The sequence below is a fragment of the Phalangium opilio genome, unplaced genomic scaffold, assembly GCF_054372755.1.
Source record: "Phalangium opilio isolate 3A_F unplaced genomic scaffold, DU_Popi_V2 ptg000011l_1, whole genome shotgun sequence".
Classification (NCBI taxonomy): domain Eukaryota; kingdom Metazoa; phylum Arthropoda; class Arachnida; order Opiliones; family Phalangiidae; genus Phalangium; species Phalangium opilio.
Genome location: NW_028324147.1, coordinates 5,322,277 through 5,344,582, shown reverse-complemented (window position 1 = coordinate 5,344,582; position 22,306 = coordinate 5,322,277). Strand labels below are relative to the sequence as shown.

The 22,306-nt window shown below is 36.4% G+C and overlaps 5 protein-coding genes across 8 annotated transcripts in view; 2 read left to right on the top strand and 3 right to left on the bottom strand.

Annotated features, from left to right (window-relative positions):
* The window catches only part of LOC149710022 (uncharacterized), a 43,375-nt gene extending 34,806 nt beyond the window's left edge, over window positions 1-8,569 (bottom strand). The window contains exon 1 of the mRNA XM_089858669.1: window positions 8,431-8,569. The gene's annotated coding sequence lies outside the window, so the exon portion shown is untranslated. The remainder of the gene's footprint in view (window positions 1-8,430) is intronic.
* On the top strand, window positions 846-6,504 carry LOC149710023 (uncharacterized). Of its 2 annotated transcripts, none has more exons than XM_089858655.1 (2): window positions 846-1,069; window positions 5,578-6,504. In XM_089858655.1, exon 2 carries the CDS (start codon window positions 5,640-5,642, stop codon window positions 5,985-5,987), a length of 348 nt encoding a protein of 115 aa, XP_089714781.1. In that variant the 5' UTR covers window positions 846-1,069; window positions 5,578-5,639; the 3' UTR covers window positions 5,988-6,504. The 2 variants fall into 2 exon arrangements, with proteins under 2 accessions (XP_089714781.1, XP_089714780.1); XM_089858654.1 differs by lacking the exon at window positions 846-1,069 and adding an exon at window positions 5,341-5,487.
* On the top strand, window positions 7,279-9,930 carry LOC149710021 (uncharacterized). The gene is made up of 2 exons (XM_089858681.1): window positions 7,279-7,665; window positions 8,159-9,930. The coding sequence occupies exon 2, from the start codon at window positions 8,232-8,234 to the stop codon at window positions 8,775-8,777; it is 546 nt and encodes a 181-aa protein (XP_089714807.1). The 5' UTR covers window positions 7,279-7,665; window positions 8,159-8,231; the 3' UTR covers window positions 8,778-9,930.
* CSN8 (COP9 signalosome subunit 8) lies at window positions 9,632-11,037 on the bottom strand. The gene is made up of 7 exons (XM_089858680.1): window positions 10,883-11,037; window positions 10,558-10,628; window positions 10,452-10,500; window positions 10,260-10,389; window positions 10,089-10,196; window positions 9,936-9,998; window positions 9,632-9,857 (listed from the first exon to the last, which is right to left on the bottom strand). The coding sequence occupies exons 1-7, from the start codon at window positions 10,973-10,975 to the stop codon at window positions 9,778-9,780; spliced, it is 594 nt and encodes a 197-aa protein (XP_089714806.1). The 5' UTR covers window positions 10,976-11,037; the 3' UTR covers window positions 9,632-9,777.
* A 2,452-nt stretch (window positions 11,038-13,489) lies between these two features.
* LRP1 (LDL receptor protein 1) overlaps window positions 13,490-22,306 on the bottom strand; it is a 60,564-nt gene continuing 51,747 nt past the window's right edge. For 2 of the 3 annotated variants that reach the window (XM_089858663.1, XM_089858664.1), the window contains exons 81-88: window positions 22,049-22,272; window positions 19,379-19,658; window positions 18,480-18,608; window positions 18,269-18,385; window positions 18,029-18,117; window positions 17,800-17,890; window positions 17,559-17,679; window positions 13,490-16,138 (exon numbers count right to left, since the gene is read on the bottom strand). In XM_089858663.1, coding sequence (XP_089714789.1) covers window positions 15,968-16,138; window positions 17,559-17,679; window positions 17,800-17,890; window positions 18,029-18,117; window positions 18,269-18,385; window positions 18,480-18,608; window positions 19,379-19,658; window positions 22,049-22,272 — 1,222 coding nt within the window. In that variant the 3' untranslated portion in view covers window positions 13,490-15,967. The remainder of the gene's footprint in view (window positions 16,139-17,558; window positions 17,680-17,799; window positions 17,891-18,028; window positions 18,118-18,268; window positions 18,386-18,479; window positions 18,609-19,378; window positions 19,659-22,048; window positions 22,273-22,306) is intronic. The other variant, XM_089858666.1, reaches the window with a different exon arrangement.

Here is a 22,306-nt window from a genome sequence, read left to right as displayed (position 1 = left end):
TAACCAGAAGGCATAGCGATTGGTCGAAGGGGCCAATATCTACGAAATCTATAAAAACTAATTTTAATTTTTAAATCATTCGGAAGTGGTATTTCCTTTAATGTTTCACAATGCAGATTGGTCTTATAATTAGTAGAAGAATCGATAAAAAATCACTTGATTTTCCTTTTCACCATCCCTTTAAGGGTGTCAAATCACAAACATCTCCCGCACCCTAACACAATTTCATCAAAAAAATTCCAAACAGAGGCTCCTCAAAAAAACGGAATGTTAAGTCAGCCATCGCCTAACGTACGACATAGCTACTCTAGAATATAGCTATCAAACCAGCTTTTACCAAAAGTTCATAAGATACGCTCCATAAGTTTATCATTGGCTACTGGGAGCTTGCCATGAAGTGAGGGAGGTAGGTGAATCGCTGTCAAAGGCTTAGTAATGCAGACTAAATAGGAACTCAGGAAGATGGAAGTCCTGCAAAATTAACCACCGAGTGTAGGAGTTCAATTCTTGCTTGTCGTTCTCGAACTACCTCTCAGTAGTAAGTCTCTAGCATTACGAAGTATAGGTAGTGTCATACTTATGGTACATATCATATAACCTTATGCTTCTACCAAAAGCCAAAGCTTCCCGCTCCGCTTCTGCGCTGTAGAGACTCGATTTATGAATTGAATTTTCCCATCAAGGCAAAAATGTTAGTCCAACCTCCCTCCTCTAGATGTAAACCAAAATCCACTTGTATTTAATACGAGGGGGGACAGAAACAAAACGCGTTTCGCGCCACCCTGACCGCAGCGAAAAGAGGCAGTGCTGCCACACATATATACATCCATAATTCCATCCATACTTTGAGTTGACGCGTCACGGGAAAGCGGGGGCTTGAAAAATATTGCCTTCGCATGGTGGTGCGTGCGTGGTAGTGTCCTGCATGAAGGACCAGTTTTTGGGGGTGAATTTTAATTGGCAACGTCATACAACTGCCGAAGTTTTGTTTCTAGTTTCCTACAGATCCTCTAAGATGCTAGTTTAGGAACGACAACTTTACTTGGATTATACTAACTTATTTCATTGGGTATGTTATTATTTTTGATCGTTTTAACGCGTTTATGTATTTATGTACAAGTTATTTGTTTACCCTCTAGCGTTTGTTGTAATTGTAGGTTTATTTAATGTTTGTTTATGCAATTTAAGTGTTTCTTTATTGGGTGTGTTAAGTATTAGCAGAGGCTTAGATGAGACGCCTGTTGTGAAGTAAACAGGGTGTTTATCAAAGGTTTGTCAGCAATTAAGGGCAGTGTTATTTGAATTATTTCGAGTCGATAATGAGTTATGAGATTTTGACCTAATGGACACAGTTTTCAAGTTAAGATTGTATGTACAGAGTATTTTATGGATGACCCCCTTAAATTTTATTTTGAAACTGAAAGACAATGATTAAATGGTAATTTAATTAAGGGGTCATCCCTAAAACATAATTTCAAATCATAACTCGATTTGAAACAGTGTGTGTCCCTTGTTTGAAACAAAATGGCGTTAGAAGTTACACATTTTCGACTCAAAATTGATTTCCCAAATAATATCCCCCTTAATTTATGGATGCAGACTTATCAAAAACACCCTGTATAACATAATTGTACTTAGAAGTGTTTTTAATTTTCGAGGGACTAATTAAACTCAAATTCCCCACACACCAATTACAGTTTCAGTGTAATATACGCATTATATATAACACTGTTAAGGGTATGAATTTTAAAAATTACTAAGTTGTAATCGCCGCTTTAGTAGAGGTATATTATCGTGTCAATTATGCTAAGTGCCTGACAGACCCTTTCATCCTTTCTTAGTTTTTAATCACTCTTCGGGGATTTTAAGACTTTATTTGACAACGTTTATTAATATTGCAGTAATGGCAGATATATTACTTTAACCTTTATTAGAAATAAACAAACTTAATAAGTGTCATATAATGTTTAGGATTAAAAAATTTGCAAAAATTATGATGCGTCAAATAAGTCTTTGTAAACGACAAAGATTAATTTGATATTAAATAATGATAGTTTTATGTCATTAGACTAATGACACCACGAGTTCTTTTCCTATAAATTTTCGTACCGTCAAAGAAGGGGGCTGTCATTTCTCTATAAAGGAGAATACATTACGTTGTTTAAAAAAAAACAATTAATGACACCCCCATGTTATTTTCCCATTGTGAATATTAAGGGGCTGCCATTACACTATATAGTTAACTTCTAAATAGGTTTTATTGCGAGCTGGCAAAACCATGACTTTCAACGCGTACTTTCCAATGGAGAAATAATGCCATGGTCTTACTCTTTTCGTTATGTTATTATTAAAACTTCAAGATTTAATCAAAGATAATTAGATTTAGCCCTGAAACTTTTATACGTTTCTTCTCTTATACATAAAATTATAAATTCAATCTACCTGTGTATGGACATATCCGGTTTAGTACGAACATTTCAAATTCATTCAAAGCATTTTTTCCGTCAAGGTTGTACAAAAACGTTCCTCTCTATTATCAACATTTTTCCAACAATTTTACGCATTATTATATTCAATCAGCTATCCGCAAAAAACACTGTCGGCATTCCATTTAAATTTCCCGTAGGTTTAACGTAGTCAAAGTGAATGTTTGCCATTACAGTTAAATAATGCCAATACAGGACGGTAACCCATTGGAAACAAAACAACTTAAAAAAAAAAAAAAATATATATAATGAACAATTTTTAAAAACACTTAAATTAAATTAAAAATACTTCCGGAATCTACAGCACGGTTTGAAGTGTATTGGACCGTTATTATAAACTCGTTTTGCAACGAGGGGCTAATCACTATTAAATTTCCTGTAAACATCGATTACGGTTTGCCTTAATCAACTGTCAAGGGTATAGGGCTTTTAAAAATTGAGGAATCCCTTCAGTACAGTCAAAGGTACGGAGTTTAACCTGATTTCGCAGAGTGAACAGTCCCTCGATTTTCACTCCTCTAACCATTGGCAGTTTTAATCGCAATTATATTTCGTAATCCATATATCAATTTATATAAAAAAAATGTTTATAGGTCGCTGTACAATCGAAGGTAATCATTTACACCAATTTTGCAAAGTGGTTAACCCCTCGAATTTCATCCATCTAACCATTGGTGGTTATAATAGCTATTACATTTCATACTAATCAACCCATATATCAATTTTCAAAAATATTGTATATAGTACACCCAAAGGTAATAATTTACAACAATGTCAATTTTGCGAAGTGATTATCCCCTCGACTTCACTCATTAAACATTTGGGGCTTTTAAATTTTCATTATATTTAATTTAAACCACCCATTAAACCATTTAAAAAAATAATAATATTGTTTTGAACGTGGTAACGTTAAATTTACCACAAAATCTAATTAAAGGTCATTCTGCCCAAAAACTTAACTGGGTCAAACACACGAATAAGAATACGTAAGAGGTTGTTTATAGTCGCTGCTATAAGATGTTTAAAATATACAGGTTATTATTAAATGAACTGAGATTTCTATACTAAAAAAATAATAAAAAGATTCTGACAACATACAGTGAACGCTCCCTGTTCTGACCTAAATTCGGTTATTGATGCTGATGCTACATTTAAACTCGTTAATTTTATCTAACGTGGAAAAATGAACTAGAAATAAATGTAAAATTTATTCCCCAACACAAACGACGGGTTCTGAGTCGCGCTCAATAAGCGTAACGCCAAAAGTGCGTAATCATTTATAAGGGAAAAATATATATTTATAGAAGTTCATCATTCGATGTAAATCGACTTATCTTTAATAGCGTAAGTTCATAAGATATGTATGTTCCATAAAGTTTGTTAATCTCTGGTTACAAACTGGAGCTTGTCATGAAGTGAGTAAACATAGATTCGAGGTAAAGCGGTGACTGCCTGGTTTTGGCGCTGTCAAAGGCTTAGTAATGCAGACTAAATAGGAACTAGGAAGTCCTGCAAAATTAAGTGTATGACTTCAATTCTCGCTTGTCGTTCTCGAACTAGTTACCTCGAGCTGTAAGTCTCTAGCATTACGAAGTATAGGTAGTGTCATTCATACTTATGGAAGGAACATATCTTATAAACTTATGTTAATACCCTATCTTTAAATTTATAATATTGATGTTGTATCCAGTTCACTGTATGTACAAGGTGTTTCTGAAAGATTTGACAGAAATTATAAGGATGGTGTTCTTTGGGCAATAACCTATGACATTTGCCCTAAGGGACACAGTTTTCAAGTCATGTTTGGAGTCTGTATTACCACGGATGACCCCTAAATTAAATTAGTTTATTAATTAAATTTAAATGGGTCATAGGTAAAATACTAATCATAACTTGATAACTGGTGTTCCCTTTTGGGCAAAATGGAGATAGAAGTTACATCCCCCTTAATTTCTGACAGCCCTAGTTCAGAAACACCCTGTACATCGTATGGCTTCAATTCGAGCAAAAAAAAAAGCTAAACTGGTTTTCCCGTCCTCGAGCTAATCTGAGAAAATATCTGGTGGTTTTTTAAGCGTAATAGCATCCTTTACCCTGATTTAAATTTCATATTGGTTATAAACGAAACGAGAGACGACCGTGAAAAAGCAAGGGTGAGCGCTGAATTTATTTTTATATAGTCGGGCAGTGGGCTATACTTTAGTCGATTGATGGGACCATACGCCATTGAATTTTGTTGTTCGGGGACTTGGGTCAGAGGTCAAAATCGCGCTTGATTTCTTGTCATAAAACTGGGCAATATACATAGTTTTCCGACTAGGAGAATTGAACCCATTTACACCAGGAGTCGAAGCTACTTTGTACTGCACTTTGTCCGCCAAATAGCGTGGCCTCCTGGTGTAAACGATACCAATCCTTCCAGTCTGAAAACTATGTATACAACCTAAGTTTATAAGATATGTTCCTTCCATAAGCATGACAATACCTATACTTCGTAATGCTAGAGAGTGTCTTACAGCGCGAGCTAGTTCGAGAACGACGGAAGCGAGAATTGAAGTCCTACACTCGGTGGTTATTTTGCAGGACTTCCATCTTCCTATTTAGTCTGCATTACTAAGACAAATTTGAAAGCGCCACACCAGGAGTCGCTTTACCTCGAATCTATGTCCTACGTCACTTCATGACAAGCTCCAGTTTGTAACCAGTGACAAACTTATGGCCAACATATCTTATGAACTTATGATGGTACCAATATTGTATTCAATAAAGTACCAAGTACTAAGAAGAAAGGTTTTCGACAATCAATAAAATATCTAGTTTCCCAACCCGCTGGATTTTATCTAAAACACTTTAGTATAAAAGATATTTCCCAAAAACAGGCACAGTCAAAACAAAATGTACACCAAAGCGGTGGCGTTGATATGATTTCTTCAAAAATACAATTAAAAGTTATAAATATTGAAAGGGAAAACGCTAATTACTGAACGTCTATTATTTCATGGTGGCCCGGCGCAATTAGTCTTAATCTAATTCCTCAAAAACCTAAATTATAAATTCAAATATTAACTTCAATTTCTTAAATCATTTTCAGATATTTAAGGAAAGACCAAATAAACTACACAGGAGGTGGTGACCTAGTGACAATCAACAACCATGTCCCTTCCTAAGTACCAGGACCTTGACGGTGAACCCGTGGTCGTGGTCGAACCAGGAACCATAGAAGTTGAAAAAATCCGTGAAGAAATGACCGGAAGTCGCGTACATCTTTGGTTCCGTTTGGGTATCCCGTTCGGATTAGCCTGTCTGCTTTTTGTCATCATAGTTTTACCAGTTTATTTCGACAACATGTTTTTAAGAATCACGGTACTTGTCATCTTAGTAATTGGACTAATATTATGCGTCGGAGGAATTTTGCAAAGTAAACAATGCCGAAACCAGAGAAAAATATGTGACATGAATAAACTTGGAGATGGGAAATTATCCGGTACTGAGAGATATTGAACCTTATGACCTCGGAGTCGCCAAAACTAAGACCCTGAGCGCCAGGAAGTGGCCGAAACGTTGGCTAGTGTTGGTTAGTGTTAAAAATCCTGATTAACGAAAGGCCATGTGTAGCTCGATCGTGTTTCCGATGTGTTTAAATATGAAATGTGCGTCACAAAACAATGTATAATTTCAAAACCCCGGTGAAATATTGTTGCCTGAATTTTCTGGCATATCTGTACATATTGTATTATAATAGTCATGTAAAATATTGTTATGGGAAAAAATCTATAAACGGTGTTTTGTTATATTCCATGCCATGCGGGCAACTATAAGCAGCAAAAACATCAAATTAAGTTCCAGCCAAGCTTTGAACATGCTAACATTTCATTATGTATCTCATTGTAATAACAAGTTGACTTTTAAAATACTTCTACAAATTTTAACTGATAATATTTTTGTATAAAATACAGAGTATATATATATATGTGTACCTACAATTAAGTACTTATTAAAATTTTTATACATTTTTAAATTTGTTGATTTATGTTTTCAAAACAGAATTTCAAAATATTTCAGAGAACTTCTTCCTCCATTGCTAATATTTATTCAGAGATAAAGAGGTTCAAAGTTGTCGTTGAATTTCACAACAAATGTGAATGAAGCGAGAAATGGTTTCGAAATCGAAAGTTGGGACATTTTGGGGTTTAAACATTCAAAGTCGGAGATGGGCGATTTGGTCCTTAACCTCAAATATGTCCCAGCTTAACATCACACAAACCAACCCTCCCCTAATTACTCGCATCATGACCGCGAACATCCCATCCTACTTGTACTGAAACCCTTAATAAATAAATAAATAAATAAACAAACCATCAAATCTAAATCTCTTTCCAAACATCACTCAATTGATCTCACCCCTTTGCAATGAATTATACACAATTCCGCAATACAAAAACAATAAGAGCTACGCTAAGAACAACATGTGACGTTGACGATACAGTAATAATATTTCCAATACCCTTTTTAACCTTTTAACCTTGTTTAATAAAAAGAAATGATAAGTGAATGAAACGGGAATTCGTCCGTCACACGTCAGCCATCGGGGAGTCAAGTGACTTTAAAAATTCCTAACCACACATACATTCCCACGACGAAATAATGAAATCTCGGCCGAATAAAACCAGTCAACAAATCAATTGTTGTCTTATCAATTACAGATAATCAAACCTCGCTTTCACAAAAACTGTATATACCCAATTGATAAGAAATTTATCGCGAATTTATCAACATTTAAAGTATACTGCTAGTATAACGGCGGTGGTATCTTCACGAGGGACAAGGTTCGAAGTGCGTTCAATTTTTTCCGTAATTTTGGCAAAATCTAAGGATCTGGGCCCACTTGTACCGTAGTTACTGTGCTTAATGTCACGTTCGGAAATATTATTTCTATTATAATATTGATAATAGTTACGCGTTTTATCAAGATTGACGATTATTCAATTTTACGATCGCTTCTACATAAGGATTATCATTTCGCTACAGCGATGTTCAGTCATTTATACGAAAATTGTATATACTGCGGAGTGATTTTGTCACTTATTCTTTTATACAACGTAATCTTCAACATTATGCTGCCATGTGTTTCCAAAATGTAAAGTTTCCCGCCCCATGATTCAACCTATAAGATTATCAGGCAAGTGTTTTTTGTTCTAAATGTTTTTTAAGATTGCATTGATTAAGATTAAAAAACAAATTTAAATATTCGATGATTAAACCCGCGTTATAGTTTAGACAACTTGACTTGATGCAACATGTTTATAGAACAACAACAATTTTCCGTAGTTCGTGAGAATTAACTCATATTGTTTAATTTGCCTTTAATCTTTGCAATCTTTCTAAGTCCTATCTAATTTTGCAATGGCAATCATGGTAATGGTTCGAAAGTTCAAAATTAGTCAAAGACGTTACGTTTTTAAATACTTGAACCAAGGACTTTAGCAATGATGTCGTTACAAATTGTACTGTACCCAAAGTAACCCATAAACTGAAGAAGTTTCAGTGTGTTATAATGCGAAACAATTCACCGAAAGACTAGAAATCTAACTACAATAGGTCCAAGTGTTGACCATTTAAGGTACGGGTTGGTTTTCTATGAAATTAATGCAAATTTTCTTTATGTACTGTAGCTCTTCATGCAGTATCAAGAAACAGTATCAACACCCCTAGGTTACAATCCCCGAAGTCGACAAGCGTTACAAGATGGACCGTGATCATATTGGATCGCGTCCAAGATTGGACGCGTCAATGACCCCTGGTATTCGCGAATACTACAACCCACACTATCGAAGGGGTTTGACCCTTCCACTGTGTTTTTTCTTGACTTTAAGCCTAGTTTTTATCGCCGCCGGTATCTTGTTGCACTTTTTCGCGAGACAATTAAAAGATGATATCAACTTACCTTACAAAACGTACAGTTCTTGTTTGTTATCATTGGGTGTCATTCTCCTTTTGATAACGTCGATTTTGTTCTGCGAAGCTCTTTTAACTGGTCAGTGTGGAGCCTCGGACGTTGAAAGTCCGGAAGAAAGAGAAAGTCTCTTATCGAGATCGGCAAGCGTTACCGCGCATCGTTCGGAAACGTTTAGTCAAGAACAAGTATCGCCCCGTCAAAGTAGAGCCAGTTCCAGGGCTTCCGAAGTGACTATTACTAATCCAATACCCATCATAACGATATCACCATGCGCCGATAATCCAACGATAAACGATAATTTTTTTAAACGCGATAAATCTTCTTCATTACCATAAAGTCATAAAAGTTTAGTTTCCGATCGCGAAGCTTAGTTTTTGTGATTCTTTAAAAACATCCGTTACCTCAATACTCATTAATAATGCAGTCTGATGACAAAGGCTTAACACAAATCCGACATTTTTATCCCGGCGTGAGGGCTCTAACTCAAGTTACTCAACTTCAATCGAAGATAATAGGCTTAATTTTAAGCCTTGTTTCAATTAAAACTATTCCGCAATACTCATTAGACATTGTATTTTCATATTTTAGAGACATTTTTTATAATCAAATTAATTATTCGCGCGTATTTATCGTTTTAAATGACATACCTCGTTACCGGATGACCCCGTAATTCCATCACTCACAGAAAAAAAAAAGATCAAGCAGACGACGCAGCCGACGCTTCATTTCAGAAATAACTCTGCCCTTCCGCAATCCGGAAGTAGGGGTCAATTATTATTAACCAATCAGAAGCCACGATAGGTCTAAAAATTTAGCAAGCCTAAAAGACCGATTTTGGGGGCTGAAAAATGAAAAGTTTAAATGTTAAATTAAAAATTTTTATTGAGTAATTAATTTTAAGAGTTTTTAATTATTATTTATGCAAAAAAAGATTTATTTGTACAGCTGAATAAGGGAAATTACAGTAAATTTGAATATAATCCTTTCAATAAAGCAAAATGAGTGTGGGTCAATTAAAATTAACCAATCAGAAGCCACGATAGGTCGCCCTTCCGGAAGTCGGGGTCAATCATTACTAACCAATCAGAAGCCACGATAGGTCTAAAAATTTAGCAAAGCCTAAAAGACTGATTTTGGGGGCTGAAAAATGAAAAGTTTAATTGTTAAATTAAAAATTTTAATTGAGTAATTAATTTTAAGAGTTTTTAATCATTATTTATGCAAAAAAGATTTATTTGTACAGCTGAATAAGGGAAATTACAGTAAATTTGAATATAATCCTTTCAATAAAGCAAAATGAGTGTGATACATTAATTAATTGACATTTTAAAATTTTTACGTTTCTAAGAAAGTTACAAAATCAGTCAATTTTGCGAGTTGTTCTTCGCTGGGAGTTAACTCTTCTGGTGTACAACCTGATGTGATAATTGAATCTTATAAATATGTAAAACTTTGTACTAGGAAAATAAACAAATATTTTAACAACAACGTACTTGGTTTTACTGGAGCTACAATTTTGTTCGTTTCATCCATAGTCCAACCCAATGCTGCAATGGCTAAATTAAATCATTATTAATTAAGAAATTAGGCCCAAAACTAGTAACTACTCTCAAATAATTAATAAATTAGGTAAACAGTGCTTTTACTTTCTGGTACTTTTTCTGGGCTTTGATTAAGAAAAGCAGCAACATCACTAGCATGGATTGAAGTATATGCTTTGGAAACAAGATCTAAAGCTCGTTTTCTAGTTTTTTCTAATTAAAACAGTCAAATATTAGACCAATTCAGTTAACTTTACGTGAAAATGATTAAAGAACCTGCTATAAGTTCCATTATTGGTTTTAAAGGCTCAGACCATTCATCCTCACAAAGAGCATAGACATTAGAAAAATCTCTATTCCAGAGTTTTGTGCCAACAGCCCAAATTTTCCCAAGTTCAGGGTTACTCTGGTTTCGATTGAATAATTATATAAGTAGGCCTAAAATAGCCCTAAAGGTTATGAGATTACCTGCTTAACAGCTACTGGGATTCTCTTCCATAGAAGTTTAGAATTTGGCCTAATTAATTAGTTAAAATGTAGACTCTATCAGAAGCAAGATTTAATTAAAACTTACATATCATTTTGAAGCAGGTATATAGCCAGCATTTCACCATAAATTTGAGGAGTGGCAATGCCAACACATGCCTGAAAATATATGAATTTGGGCTCATTTAACTGACATAAACAATGACCAGAAATTAATTAATCCGAGGGTTATTTAATTAATTTTTGCAATCACAAAGCACTTCCATTTTAGCGATTCCCATCCCCAATCTCTCTACAGTCTATCGTGGCCAAGGCTTACATGAAGTTGCGTTTATACCCATTAACGGACTCAATTCCTTACATCATTACTCAAAACCAATTAAATTTCATTTTAGGACTGTTTAATGACTTACCTCAAGTTCTTGCTTTTCCAGACTTTCTAACTGTTCGTTAAAAACACTGAAAATATCGTCGGTGGAATTCATTTCGTCGGCTACCACAACCATTGTTAAATAGAAGAAGCAGACGACGATGTAAATTTCGACATAGAGTATATAGACCAAATAATCTGGAGCGGTAGCAAGGAGTAATATGCAACATTAATATTTTTTTCTAACTGCCTGATTCTAGATTTTTCTAAGGTGACACTTCTCATAGATCATAAACAATCAAAGGCGAGGAGCTGCTGCCTCCCTTGCAGTAAAAAATAATTATAGGTAACCCTCAAAGGCAGTCAATCGATTGTGCGATACTTTGAAAATTATTGAACTGGGCGTTTTCCTAAATAATATGAAACCTCACGTTCTGACACAATGAAAGCCAAAGAAACTAATAAAACCATACTAAGAAAGAATAGACAAAATTCAGCAGATACAATATAATTTTCACAATAACTTCGTTCATTCTAAGATCGCAACTCTTAGCTAATGCAAACGGTCACACGCAATAATACTATATAATGGATTTTGTGGTTCTTTCAAAAACGTTTCGCAATAAACAGTTCGGGCGTTTTCCCTTATGTGTAAATAGGCCTAGTACACAATACACAATAAGAACCATAAAGAATATAATTCCAGTCGATATTAAAGACTGTTGTAAAAATAAATTCCATTTCCACTGTAACACTCAGCGACAATGGGTTCAAGAATAAGATCACTTAGTTCTTCAGGATCAAAGTTAATGAAATTGAGCTTCTTAACAAAGTTCAGGGTTAAGCAGTTCACGTATGACCCTTGTTCAACTTACTTTTTGTTCATTGGAAAATGGTACTTGATTATATGGTTCATCTTGAGCTCGGTCTACTATATTTACCAATGGCTCGCTGTTGTCACGCAAATAATTCATAACCCTTCGACGTTCTTGGGGATAAGAGGTGTCAACTTGATATTCGGGTGCACCGTTGCCCTGATCGAAATTCTTGTGATCGTCTACAAGAGGTCCAATTTGAGACACGTCGCAACTACCATCGTCCGTCATTTGAGACATCAGTCCGTAGAACGGTATTCGTTATTGAAACGCAAGATGGTCATAGCTACCTTGATGGTTCTCTCCTACTTGCTCTTCATGTGCGTCTGCTCTTGTTTGTATCGACTATGCCCGAGTCAGAAAAAGGTTGTCGAGAAGAACATGGTCACTTTATGTTTCGGTTGCGATTTTTCAAATTTGTCGTCGGGTGTCAAACGTTTCTACATAATTTTGGAGTCACTTTCCTACGCTCTTGTCTCATTGGCATTTTTCTTGATCAACGTCTACTTTTATTACTTTTACATGACGGGTTTGACCTTACTGGCGGAAGACATCAATCAAAATTTGTTACTGATGTCCAGCGATCCCATATTCTTCAAAGAAATGATGCCCGTTATGCGTAAAAGACTTGACGTCTTTCGGGACTTGGTTGACGAATTCAACGACGCCATGTTTGTTGGAAACGCAATTCATTACGTTGGCAGCATGTTCTACGCTTGTCACGGATTAACAACGTTAATTAAGATCATAAGACAGGGCCAAGGAATTGGTTTGGCCTTTTGGTATCGTATGCTGGACAACTTTCAATGTACCATCCTAGTTCTGTGTGGAACATTCTTCGGATCTCTTATCCCCGCTACAGTGGAGCGAGGATTACCTTTGGTTCATAAGCTAGCCCACTTTGGCTTGAAGTTCAAGATGGCAGATGAGGTACAATTGTTGTACAGCCAATTGTCCAGTCCACCAATAACATTAACACTGGGTGACTGTTTCAACATTAATAAAAACCTGCTCGTATCGTACTTGGGATTATTGGCGACATACGGGGTCATTTACGTTCAATTTAGCCCCGAATTGTTAAACGAATTGCAGGCTTTGCGAATGTGCGAAACTGGTAACTGTACCCAATAGAAAGGACTGGCAAATCTTTACCTTCAACCAAATAGCTGATTCGTCTTGAAGGAGAGAGTGATGGAGTGGTAATCCCCATACCTATAATGTTGCCTTTGTACCCCTGCACCTACGGAACGGCACCGATGTCCTCCCAGCACCCTCGGCGTTTAGGTAGGGTCGTACAGGACGCCCCCTCTGTCTTAAAAAGAGAAGCTAGTTCTCATACAAATACAATGGTGCTACGCGGCAGCACTTAAGAATCGCCTAGAGCAGGGTAGGGGCGTACGCAAGGAAGACTGGGAGAGTTTCGGTGACGCAGGTCGTCCATTATCATTACCACTACATCTTACCCCATTTCTCCCTGGTTTCGTTTCAAGCCATTGCAGGGCCGGATTAAGCAATTTGCACCCGGGGAGGCCGAGATAATATGCGCCCCTTTAAGCCGGGAAAAAAGAAACAGCAAATGTTGCTGAGGGGATTGGTTTAACCTTAACTCAATGCGGCCCCAACAAGCCTTGCGTCCGTGGGCCAGTGACCCCCTCGCCCCCCTTAATCCGGCCCTGAGCTACTGATATACAAACAAGGCATTATTTCTAAAATTGGTCAGGTACCCCATCCTGACCCGAACTAAATAGGCTCTATTTAAAAGTAACCCGAGTAAATATTTTTGACTAAGACGAGAAACTATTTATTTGTCTCTCATTTGACAATAATATCTCGTATTATTTACTTTTGCTGTTTGTTTTTTTGTCTTGAACGAAATGAGCAAATACTTCTGGAAGATAATTAAACATCATTCTTAAATCTACAATTAATTAAAGACGCAGTGAAAATGTCCTAAAGTTATGACCAGTTGTTTTGTTTTTTCAAGTTATTGAAATGAATAAAAAAACGCGATGTACAATGTTAAAGGGTAACGTATTTTTGACCAAGGCCTAGCGTATAGAAATATTTAGCTTTATGTCGCCATTAGTAACTCATATGCTAAAGTTTAGACGCATAAAAATCACTAGTTTTTCAGAAAATTTCAACAAAAAACAAATTTTTCATAAAATTCAAATTATGTGACGTAAGAAATCTTTGGAAGTTGATTGGACAACCAAATGCGTTCGTTAGGCTTAGGCTTAGAATTTCACAGGATAGAGCGCGGGAAACGAGTATTTTTTAGTTACTATTTTACCTGCGGCGTTATGATTGGTTTCTATACTTATCACGTGTCTTTAATGATGACGTAATAGGTGGAAACTTCAAAAACTCTAGTGAAATTTCATTTGAATTTGAAGTTTATGAAAACTACAAGATTTTTTTCTTAATATTTTTGGCACGTCATTGTAAATATTTTAACACGAATTAAACTTAATTAATATTAACTATTTTCAAGGGAACATCATGGTATGTTAAGTACACGTTACAGTAATTAAAAAAATTAATAATATATTGGATTGTGTTTTTTGTGGGGTTTTTTTTCTCCTGTAAACAGTCAAGAATAATTAGTGAAATATTTTATACAAAAAATTAATAATTAACGAAAAACGTTAAGGTTGATTTTTCAGGTAGAAAATTAAAATTAATTATAGTTAATTAAAAACAATGTTGATAAATGAAATTAATTAAAATTATTTACAAAACCTCATTCTATACATTAATTAACATATAACATGGTTTTTCGAAAAAAAAATGTGATTCGTTCTTAAAAATGTGTTATTTCTTTAAAAAAAAAATAAAAAAAAACGGAAAATTAAAATTTACAAACTGAATTTTTTTTTTTTTACATTTACACTCTTTCAGGTCACTTTTAGTTAACTTTAACTCCATTTTTAATTATAATTAATATTTTATTTTAATTAATATAGCTACCCCATTTACAGGTCACGCGAATTTAAAACAAAATCTAAATGAACTTGACCTTCAACCTTTAATCGTCTCTATCATCAATTGAACCTTTTTAATTAGTGTTAATAATTGACTGAGCAATATTGGTGTATTTTGTATTATTTGTTAATTTTTTTTTGGTTAATTCTGAGTTGTATTTAGCATTTGTTTGTTAATTAATTTAATTTATTTGTATTTTTGTTTATATTATTATTATTATTATTTGATTTGATTGTACATTTCTATAAATTACTGAGCGTTTGTTTGTTTGGTTAATTTATTTTTTTATATTCTTGCGTAATTTTAATTTTGGTCTATTTTAATAAAAAAATTTGGCCTACTTCTTTGGCAGTCTTAATTTTATTATTATTAATATTAAAAAGTTAAATTAATAAATCCTGCATTTGCATTTGCATTAATTAAAAAAAATTAATTAAAAGCAAATTAAATTAAGCCTAATTAAATTATGGAAATATTTAAAAAAAAATTTGTAGAAAAAAAAATTAGATTAAAATACGCACCATTTTTTTTTATCCCCCATAGCTTAGATAACTCCCATTAGTTTAAAACATTCCAATTAATTATTTTGTAAAAGATAGTATATAGGTATAATTTGTTTTTTGTTCTTAAATCTTTCATTTAATTAATTTACAAGTCTTAATTACTTACCTCCATATCATTTTCAAAAACTCTCAAACATTATTTGTTTTCCAGTACAAACTATTTACATTTTTGTTTATTTATTCATTATTTATTTATTTTATTTTTGGAGGGGGTTCGTAATTAATCGTATTAATTAGTTTTAATGTTAATCTCACTCATAGCTGCAGCGATATATAGCACTCGGTTTAGTTTAAAAAATAAACTATTAAAAATAACCGGTTTTTAACTAATTAATTAAAAAAAAAACCGAAAAAATAATTGTTGGAAATTTGGCGAAAATTTTAATTAATTTGCTAATAGGGTAGAAGTAATTAATTTGTTTTTTTTCGGTATATATTTTGTAAATATATATATATATATATATCTAATCTACTATGATACAATAATGGATCAAATATAGATCTTGAAAACGCTATATATATAATTAGTTTGGTACTATTAGATTTGTTTTTGTTTTTGTTTATTTAATTCAGGAACGCAAATATTTGTAAAATTTGTTGTTTTTTTCAGAGAGAAAACAATAACTTAATTTAATGGAAATTAAACTTACCATTTTCTAGGTTGTTTTTATAGGAATTACGAGAAATGTTTCTATATTTTTAAGTCTAGGCTAACGGATGGTGTCTTTCAGCTCGGATGGAATCTTGGGATGGGCAATCGGAGAATTCAACGTGTAGTTGATGTTCGCTTTGTAGTAGGCCTTTCTTTTCTTCCCCCGTTGAAGCCCCACCACCGGGATACATTGAATCATACACCGGGTTCGAAAAATTGGTTGACTATATGGTATGGACAGGGGGAGGAGTAAGATAAAGGTGAAGCTATTAACATCTCACTACCAACTTGTTTCAAGAAATTCCCTTCCAACAAACGTCATACCCTTCTATCTCTTAGCTCAGTGTCATCCCCCCTACCAGGCGCGTACAGTATCCCCGAGGTACCCGGGTAGACACTTGAGAACTCAGGTGTACAATATGTCTTGAACTCAATGTACTGTCAAAGCTGAACTGTGAGTTCCGAAGGCTTTGAACTCAATGCACTGTCAAAGCTGAACTGTGAGTTCCGAAGGCTTTGAACTCAATGCACTGTCAAAGCTGAACTGTGAGATCCGAAGGCTTTGAATTCAATGCACTGTCAAAGATGAACTGTGAGTTCCGAAGGCTTTGAACTCAATGCACTGTCAAAGCTGAACTCTTTTGAACTCAGGTGTACACAGAGATCCAAAGCGTCTACCCCCTCGAGTATCCCCTCTTACAAAAGCGCGCCTAGAGGGAGGGATACACAGTCCCCCCTCTCTACCGACACTACTCTATTGCCCGTAAATTTTGTGTGAAAAAGAAGTATTATACCGTACATGCCAGCTTGTTTCGAGCTATAAAGTTAGTGTCGGGGGAGATCGCGCCCCACGATAAACCCCAACCCCTTTAGGACAGAAATAAACCTCAGTTTACGCCTATTATTTGTACTTGACAGGTACTTGTAAATCATTCACGGCTTCAAGTACTAAAAGGAACCCCCGGGGTGAGTTTCTATGCTTGTCAAAGTCAGAATGTACATAAATGCCTCGAGGGACCGACCGGGGAGTCGGGGACTTCACGATGTTAGTAGGGACAAAGCTGGCTTTCGGGTGGTCCCGAGTAAGCCGCACAAGGAACAAAATTAGATTAAGTATGACCAGGAATACATACAGCTACTAGGAATCATTGCGCAGCCTTTTTTTTCAACGTATCTATAGAGAGCTTTCAGTTGGAGGAGGAGCTGAGTCTCGTGACATAATTTACGCTGCCATATTGGTGGGTTGAAAGCAGGAATGAAGCTGAGACCACCCAATATGGCTACCAGAACAGCGGTAAGACTTGGGAGGGTGTGACGTACTACTATCCCACCTGAAAGCTCTCTATAGACACCCGACCTCGCGTTGCTACCAACTGAGATATAGTGAGCATGTATTAAAGGGGCTAGAGAAATTAACTCCCCCCCGGGTCGTTTCTTAACTTTAACAGCGCATGCGCTTCAGGGACAGTTGCCAGCCAATAATTTGTCATTAGAGCATCTCCTGCATCATTCAGGATTGGACACTGAATCGAACAGAATACTACTACTGTTGTTGTAGACATCAATTGAATCGCACTCGCAAATGACTGGCAACACTTTTTAGCGCACTATCTATAGGCCTAATTAAAAAGGTAAATTAATTACCTTGTCGGGATCGATGGTAAAAGCGGCGGCTTCGTCTTCGCATTCTTCCCTCATGTAGACCGGGTTACTAATCTCCACGTTGGCGCTGTCTTGCATGCGAGTATGAGAAAATGCACGCCCCCTATAACAACGACACAACAATAGATGCCCCCATTAACGAAAATACAAAGGCAATATTCAATTGTCCATGGATGATTATCAAGAGTTAAATTAATAAACAGAAATTTACGAATATACTGACCCTCTCCTTTTACGCACGATGACCACAACTATATAAATGACCAGAGCAACGATAAACACGCCTAAAATGGCAGGAACTATCGTCTTGACGTCTATAAAAAGTTCAAAGTTCAAAAGTAATTATACACCATCCCTTGGGTCAATCCCCTGCAACCTTTGATCATACTTCTGGTAACACTGATCAAAGGGTCCGAATTAATGTCCTAATAAATTATACTTGGTATTCTTACATTTATAATCAGTTTCCGGTTCGGGTTCCCTGGCAATGTACCCCGTGTCCCTGCCTTCGCACCTCAAACCTTTGAATCCTTCAGGACACCTTAAAAAGGCGCGAAAATGCACGCGAGATCAAAAGATAAATAAGCAAAGAGCTTCGTCCTTTAGAAAACTTCACCCCCAACAATTTACAGCTAAGCCTAACATCAACATCAACACCAAGAACAAATAAAGTAAACAACGACATTTCTTACAGACAAGCCGGTAGTTCGTCACCGTGTAATGGAGATACGCAAGTACCCTGATGAAAGCAAAAACCTTTACAACTGGTAGCGTGTTCGCAACGACTTCCGGTGAAATTTTTGGTACATCTTCAAGTCGTATTGTCGAATTGATTTAAATGATTGGTAATTAGCGAATATAGTTTAGCAACTTCGACGCACGAACTATAAGACTAAGACTTACATGCACAAGGGCTTTGAATCTGGTCTAGGTGGCGGCGAACAAGTGGCTCCGTGTAAGCAATAATCGGCGCAAGTAAAATAATTGTGTCTCATATTGCCGCAGTATTTACCCTCCCAACCATGAGGACAGCTTTTAAGACAAGACGGACAGAATTTGTCAAAAACGCGGACAAACATTTATCGCCTTCAGGGTTCATACAACATTTTAAAAACCGATTTCCCTGACATATTCAGGTTTTTCCCATATATTTCCCTGACATATTCAGGGTTTTCCCGTATATTTCCCTGACATATTCAGGGTTTTCCCGTATATTTCCCTGACATATTCAGGGTTTTCCCGTATATTTCCCTGACATATTCAGGGTTTTCCCGTATATTTCCCTGACATATTCAGGGTTTTCCCGTATATTTCCCTCACATTTCCATGTTTTTTTCCCATACATTTCTTGGTACAAGGCCACCTAGAAACTACTTGAGTGGTTTCTTTAGTTGAAGCAACCCTTTACTCCAGCCTCAAAAAATCCCTGATTTCCCTGAACTTTACTAAAAATTATAAATTTCAATGCGATTTCCCTGAATTTTACTAAAAATTATAAATTTCAATGCGATTTCCCTGAATTTTACTAAAAATTATAAATTTCAATGCGATTTCCCTGAATTTTACTAAAAATTATAAATTTCAATGCGATTTCCCTGAATTTTACTAAAAATTATAAATTTCAATGCGATTTCCCTGAATTTTACTAAAAATTATAAAGTTCCCAGAGGTTTCCCTGAATTTTTCTAAAAATTACAAATTTCCATCAGACCATGAGACTATTTCCCTGACATTGCCCGGTTCGCCAGGTCTGTACGAACCCTGTTACTTTCTACCGCGATATTAGACAAGTTAAAGCTTACCTGCAGAATGGCCTTCCCTTGGTGATGACGCAAGTACCACCGTTCAAACACTTCAAATCCTTACAAGAACTGGGGAAAGACGGCACGAAATGCAAGGAAGTTTCGCAACGTTGCCCAGTAAAGCCAGGTCGACACAAACACTTCGACTCGGAATTTTCACTTTTACCACGAATGCACGTGGCGTTATTTCGGCAATTGCAGGGATCGTTTTGACAACGGTTTCCCGTATAACCTTCGGGGCAAACGCAAGACAATTTCTTGTCGTGACGGCGACAAGTACCTGATAAATACATACCAATAACCGAAATTTCACAGAGCGTTCAAGTTGCTTAAAAAGGGACTGTAAAGCAGGCATCGGCCGTCGGGTAAAAATTATTTTAAATACGTCATAGGCACCACGTGACACTAAGATACAAAGACTCCACATAGAGTGGGACTGAACATTTAGTCCTTGTTTTTCGCGAGATTTCAGCGCAAATTCCTTGAAGTGGAAATTCGAAAAAAAAGAACCCCACTTCTTTGAACCACGCTTTTCCTTGGTCATGTGACGTATTTCAAATAATTTTTACCCACGTGCCGAAGCCGACTTTACAGACCCTTTAAAGAGCACGTGTTTAAATCGGCAATTTCAAGTACCACCACGTGTCTAAGCCAGGTGATATAATTTGGGGATTTCAAGATAAATATAGAACACGTTTCTAACTTCTCATTAAAATTATTCCAGTAAAATTAATTAAAAAGTTAATCTAACTTATACAATTACTTAATTAGCATAAATTTAGAATACTCAAGTACTATAATTAATCAGGCTAAAATTCACGTGTATCATACTATCCTAGTTCCCCATCAAGCACACATTTTCAACTCACATTAAACCACCTTTACGGTTTCAAAGAGTTAAAAATTCCGTATTAAATTTTGAACAGGTTCCAAGTACGTTCCATAAAAACGTAAATATCAACAAAAAACCGTCGGCGACTTTAAATAATTTTTTCTCTTCATAGTTAACGGTTTATATAACAAGTGAATGAACGAATGCATAGCGTAGCTATTAGACTAAAACCACACCTGCTAGAAACCGGTACGTGTGTCGCGTTATGTTATAGTACAGACGCATTGTACAGTACATGCATGATTTACATTTACGCTAGACGCTTGAGAGCCCAGAAGGCAAAAACAAAATAAAACCTCCACAATCGATTCCAGTTACGAATCAGAGCCGGACATAAACCCATGCCCAAACTTTATATTGTAAAAAAATTGGGAAAGAATAACGGATGCCAAGGTATAATTCAAATTATACTTTCAAAATATTATCATAAGCCTATCATGGTTTCAATAAGTATGGGTAAGTATAAGGATTTTTGCTATACGGACAAGTATCCTTTATAAAACGGTCAATGGGCGGTAATTTTCAAATGCGGAGACTGGTGGCGGATTTGGAGGGACCAAAACAATGAACTACAGTGACCTTCATCACTATATACCCATATGGGAAATAAATCACAGCAGGCCACGCCTCTTATCATGCAAGAACGAGAGGAGACCCCGATACTGATTGCCTACCCGCTTTTTTTACGTCGAAAAGGTCTGTAGCAGGGATAGATTTAATTTTAGAAGTAGGAATGGAGAACAGAGTAATCTGGGCGCGCGTCAAAGTCCCGGACCCCCTTCCACGGGACGGAGGGGGGCATGAAAGAAGAGGCGGGGGGTCATAGCGACAGAGGTAAAAAGGAATAACGTATTTTTCGCCGTCCCCGTCAGCAACGTCATCAAAACGTAGTTTAAGTGAGTCCCAATAAGATAATTTAAACTTTTCGTTACGTGTTGGAGGGAGGGGCTCTATACTGGGTGGTCTATGAGTCGGACTAAAGTAAATACTAACCGTTCTCCATTCCTACTTCTAAAATTAAATCTATCCCTGGTCTATAGTTAGCCTAAAATTTGGAACCGATTTTCCTTCTGGGTAGGACTGTTCACGAGCCGAGCTGAGCGAGCTTTTTAAAAGCTCGGCTCGGCTCGAGTCAAAAAAACGGCGGCTCGGCTCGACTCGAGCCGAGCTGGGTCTTGGCTCGGCTCTAGCTCGGCTCGGCTCGAAAATGATCGAGCCGAGCCGAGCTGGCTCGATTAACATATACATGATTAAAAAAAATTGCTACTACTAACGTCAAACTTGAGAATGACTATAAATGCCATCCCATTTTTAGGAATGTAGTGGTTCAGTAAAACCCGCTCTTTATAATATGCTCAAGGTTAGAGACGAGAGATTTTTCCCACGCTTTATTTCATGTAAAGATACAACGGAACGCTATTGGTGGAGAGAATAAAGACTAAAAGGAAAGCACTATATCAGTGACTAAGCTCGCGAGCCGGCTCGCGAGTCGGCTCGGCTCGATGCCTATCGGCTCGGCTCGGCTCGACCATAAAAAAGCTCGCTCGTTAATTAATCGAGCCGCAAAAGTGGCGGCTCGGCTCGGCTCGAACTCGGCTCGCTCGTCACGAGCCCGAGCTGGCTCGAGCTCGTGAACAGTCCTACTTCTGGGTCTACACGAACGAAGTCCAAAAAGACATAAATGTTCGCGTACTAATTGATTTACATTTTACGTCACCAAACCCCACAGTCACGCGTATTTATCACACCAGTACCAAAAAAATAAAATGGCGACTTACCCCCATTGAGGCACAACGAATGACACATATCATCTTCGCAACGTTTTCCGGTGTATCCTTGATTGCAGGTACAGATGGGCAATCCCAAGTTGAGGGTGCAATTACCATACTTGCAGTAACCGTCGCATTCGGAATTTTGGCACTGGTCACCCTTGTAACCTTCGGGACATTGACACGAAAGACGACCATCGTTTCCTCTGGTACAAACCCCTCCATTACCGCAGCTAAAGAAATACATACCATGACGAGGCTTAGCTA

Bases quoted from the DNA above. Each gene is read 5' to 3' on its own strand.
- LOC149710023 (XM_089858655.1), top strand. From the start codon at position 5,640: ATGTCCCTTCCTAAGTACCAGGACCTTGACGGTGAACCCGTGGTCGTG.
- LOC149710021 (XM_089858681.1), top strand. From the start codon at position 8,232: ATGGACCGTGATCATATTGGATCGCGTCCAAGATTGGACGCGTCAATG.
- CSN8 (XM_089858680.1), bottom strand. From the start codon at position 10,975: ATGGTTGTGGTAGCCGACGAAATGAATTCCACCGACGATATTTTCAGT. The intron at 10,501-10,557 runs GTAAGTTTTAAT...CTAATTAATTAG, and splicing joins TACCTGCTTCAAAATGATAT to GCCAAATTCTAAACTTCTAT. The intron at 9,858-9,935 runs GTACGTTGTTGT...TTATCACATCAG, and splicing joins TGTAGCTCCAGTAAAACCAA to GTTGTACACCAGAAGAGTTA.